Raw genomic sequence first — 3,642 nt, forward strand, 5'->3', positions numbered from 1 at the left:
CCCTCCCTCTTGGCCCCATCCGTTTCTTTGACGCTTTTCTCAGAACGCTGCATAAGCGTGACAGAGGGGCTCCTGCGGTGCATGGTGATAAAGATGATGATGGCAAAGGAGTGGTTTTGCTGGGGTCCGCCGGGCCCGCCATGGGTGGGGAGCGCCTGTGAGGTAGACCGCGCGCCGGCAGCCGTGCGCGTCGTGCCAGACATTGCCTACCCGACAGGCGCTCTGCCCGGCCGCGCCGCGCTCCAGGGGGCTGCTATGTGCCCCACTGCCTTTCGAGCGCGTTCAGCTAACAGCAAACGGTACAAGTGAAAAGGGTTGTTTTAACCTTCGATCAGCAGTTGGACAGCCTCAGCAGCAGCGGTGCCACGATTGCAGGGGAGCGCCTGTGAGGTAGGCCGCACGCCGGCAGCCGTGCGTGCAGCGCCGCATATTTGCCTACCCGACAGGCGCCCCGCTCGGAGGCAGCAGGCAGCATGTGACGGACGGACGCAGGGAACATTTTCGACAGTCCCCAAGACTGTCTCTACCAGAAGGAAACGTGGCCTACACCCACACCCCTCCTCGCTCTCCCCCCTTAGAACAGGGCCACACGGGGGCTCGGTTGTGGGCTTGGGGCGGCAAAGCGCTGCGCTCAGTTTCTCTTTCTTTTGGGGGGTGCCTTTATTGCATAATGCGCGTTGTCCTAAACATCTTTGGCTATTTCCATAAATTCTTATCAAATAATTTTCCAGGTAGCCATTTTATGCTTACTTAAAAAATTCTTTCTTGAAATAAACGCCCAGCTCATGTTCCCTCTGCCTCGCAGGTGGTTCTGACCGTGTGCTACGCGGTGGGCATCGCCGGAAACCTGGCGGCGCTCGTGATCCTGGTGCGCGGCGGGCGGCGCGCGCACCGCAACCGCCGACATTCGCTCATGCTGCGCTGCCTGGCCTGCAACGACCTGGTGGCGCTGCTCGGCATGCTCCTCACCATGCAGGTAAACGTTCAAACAAGTTTTTCAATCAAAATAACTTTCAGGTGTTGGGCGTCCTATGATTAGGAAGTGTTTGTCAGAAGAGTTGAACACAACTTGCAACTTGAACGCTTAGATGTGTTTACTATAGTTTTAATAACTTGAATTATACATGTAATAATTAAAAAGTTAATTTTATAAAAGTTAATTGTAATAACAAATAATTATTTTTTTTTGCTGCTGTATCATCAGGCGCAGCTGCGCCTCCCCCAGGACCTGGTGCGCTCGCGCCCCTTCTGCGGGCTGCGCGTCTTGTGGCGCCTCTTCGGCCTGGGCTCCGGCTCCGTGGCGCTCGTCATGGCGCTGGAGCGGTGGCTAGCGCTCACCAGGCCCTTCCTCTACCAGAAGGTGAGCGGGGCGGGGCGGGGCAGGGGCGGGGTGGGCGGGGCGGGGCGCCGCCGCGAGGCGTCCCCCTTGGAATACCGCGCTATTCAGAATGTGGGGGGAGATGGATGCGCTCCCCGGGGCGGAGGTGGTGGCGCGGCGGGGCGGGGACAGAGATCGGTGAATAATGGGGAAAAATTCTAAATTTTAAACGCAAAACGGTTGGCGGTGGCGCGAAATGACGCGCGCCGGCCTACACGCTCGAGGACACGGCAGGGCGCTAAATTAAAGGCCCCCTCTCCTCCCCTTCCCACCTCCTGCCCCCTCTCTTCTCGTCACCACTCGTCTTCGCGAGCCGCATGAGGCGTCCGCCGCAGGGGAGCGGCGAACAAACCACTAGAAAATACGACGCTTTCTTTGCGAAAGTGACACGCGGAAAGAAGCGGGCTCGCGTTTTAGAATGTGGTGCCGAATAAGATCTGTCGGCGCCCGCAGCTTAATCGCGTTGAGTACCACGTGACCACACCATGGCCACAATGTGTTTGCGACTCCCCTGAGGCTGGCGCCACGAGGTCCTGGTCCTGGCACGGGGCGGCGGCCGCGGGACATCAGTCAAGTTGTTCTGTTCTGGACCACGCGGCGTCCACCACAACACAGCCAATGGCGCCAAGCTTCGGGGGCGGGTGCGGTCGCTTTGATGCATCGCCTGCACTGCACGACTTAAATTCGTTTACTCAGCCACGGGGGGGAAGGGGGGTATCACTCTCGACGCGCAGATGTGGAAGAGACACAACCCTTCCGCCGCCGTCTGTGAGGCGAGCCATGCACACGCGCGGCGAGGAAAGCTGTGCCCCCTCCCCCCTTCCCCCGCGGTGTCCCCGCGTCTTCCTCGGCTTCCTCTCATTTGCCTACACAGCGAGCGAAGGCGCCGACAGCCCACCCCTCTCCTCACTCCCAAAGAGTCAAATCAGTCGTATCGTCTCGTTTACGGCCGCGAATGGGCTGGGCTCAGTGAGGCGAGCGGCCTTCTGCGCGGCCCGACACCCGCCACCCCCGCACGCACCCCGCACCCCGGCGTGCGCAGGGTATATGTGTACGCTTGGTAAGTTTAGGAATCGCTCATTTTACTCCCGACGTCGAGTCATGTGGGGCCAGCAGAGGGGCCTAAACTTGCTTCGCGATACAAACGGAGTTGAGTTGCGTTCCGAGTTCCGCCTGGTACCGAGTGTACCTGTTAAAAACTTGCGAAGTCAGATTGAGAAAATCCATGAAATAAAACTACTGGGCCTTGTAAACGTGAGCGAGCGGGAGAGAGACGGGACTAGGACTAAGCATGAGTATAGCGCAGGCAAAGGAAAAAGAAGTCGGTCGCAAGTTGTGGTCCCCCGCACCTTCGCAGTGGGGGCGGGTTCGCGTTACCGCCCTGGCTGTAGCAGCGAGTTAGCAGACATCGCCTACCCCTGTCACGTCGTCACACCACGTGGAGAGAGAGAGAGAGAGAGAGAGAGAAAGAGAGGTTGGGAGAGGAGGGGGGAATAAGAGTCGGCGGCTGTTGAATTCGATGGCTGCTCAGGACGTGTTCGCGAGGAAAGGGGCGTGATGGCACATCGTTTCATACGGGGACCTTCTGATCATCCCACACAAAATTGCCAACTTATATTTTTAACAAGTATACCAGGTTGCTGATTCACGCCGAGCACTTTCGTAGTTATACTGTACCGCATGCACGCGTGTAGACGGGTTGCCTACTCGCACGGGGCCAAAAGGAGCCGTGGCCAGCCGAGCATAGGCAAACCCGCCCGCACACGTGCATGCGGTACAGTATAACTATGAAAGTGCGCGGCGTGAATCAGACACCTGGTATGTTCACTGTTATTACAGGAAAATTATGTTCACAAGCGCATAAGCTTTGTGTTTGAACTAAGATTTTGTTAGTTTGTGGCTCGCGCCTCGGTGGAAGGCCCGACCCAGCCCACCCGGGACTCCTCCCCGCTGTATATGCATGAGGGCCTGCTTCGGGTGGCGCAGGGCCGCAGGGCCGCAGGGCGCGCCGCTCACACCGCACTGGCACGCTCCACAACAATTATTATGCCGCTCGTCACGCAGCGAGAAGTCTTCACTTCTTCGCAATATATTAGTAATTCTGTTCTAAAAGAAAATTCTCATGAAGAGAAAGCCATATTTAGGGTGTCTTTCCTCGCTTGCTTCCTGAAAAGTTCGAGTGACAAATTTATTATGCTGTTATTCTAGTATCTCGTATTTCGTGTGTTCTAGGTCAGAGTTTATGTTTAATGCATCATCCCCCC

At 57.1% G+C, this 3,642-nt stretch overlaps 1 protein-coding gene across 1 annotated transcript in view; it reads left to right on the forward strand.

Moving 5' to 3' along the window:
- LOC113203891 (uncharacterized) overlaps positions 1-3,642 on the forward strand; it is a 21,877-nt gene that overhangs the window by 12,602 nt on the left and 5,633 nt on the right. Inside the window, exons 2-3 of the mRNA XM_052268409.1 lie at positions 806-976; positions 1,205-1,360. Coding sequence (XP_052124369.1) covers positions 806-976; positions 1,205-1,360 — 327 coding nt within the window. The remainder of the gene's footprint in view (positions 1-805; positions 977-1,204; positions 1,361-3,642) is intronic.

Source organism: Frankliniella occidentalis, unplaced genomic scaffold (genome assembly GCF_000697945.3).
Source record: "Frankliniella occidentalis isolate FOCC.00 unplaced genomic scaffold, Focc_3.1 Scaffold69, whole genome shotgun sequence".
NCBI lineage: Eukaryota > Metazoa > Arthropoda > Insecta > Thysanoptera > Thripidae > Frankliniella > Frankliniella occidentalis.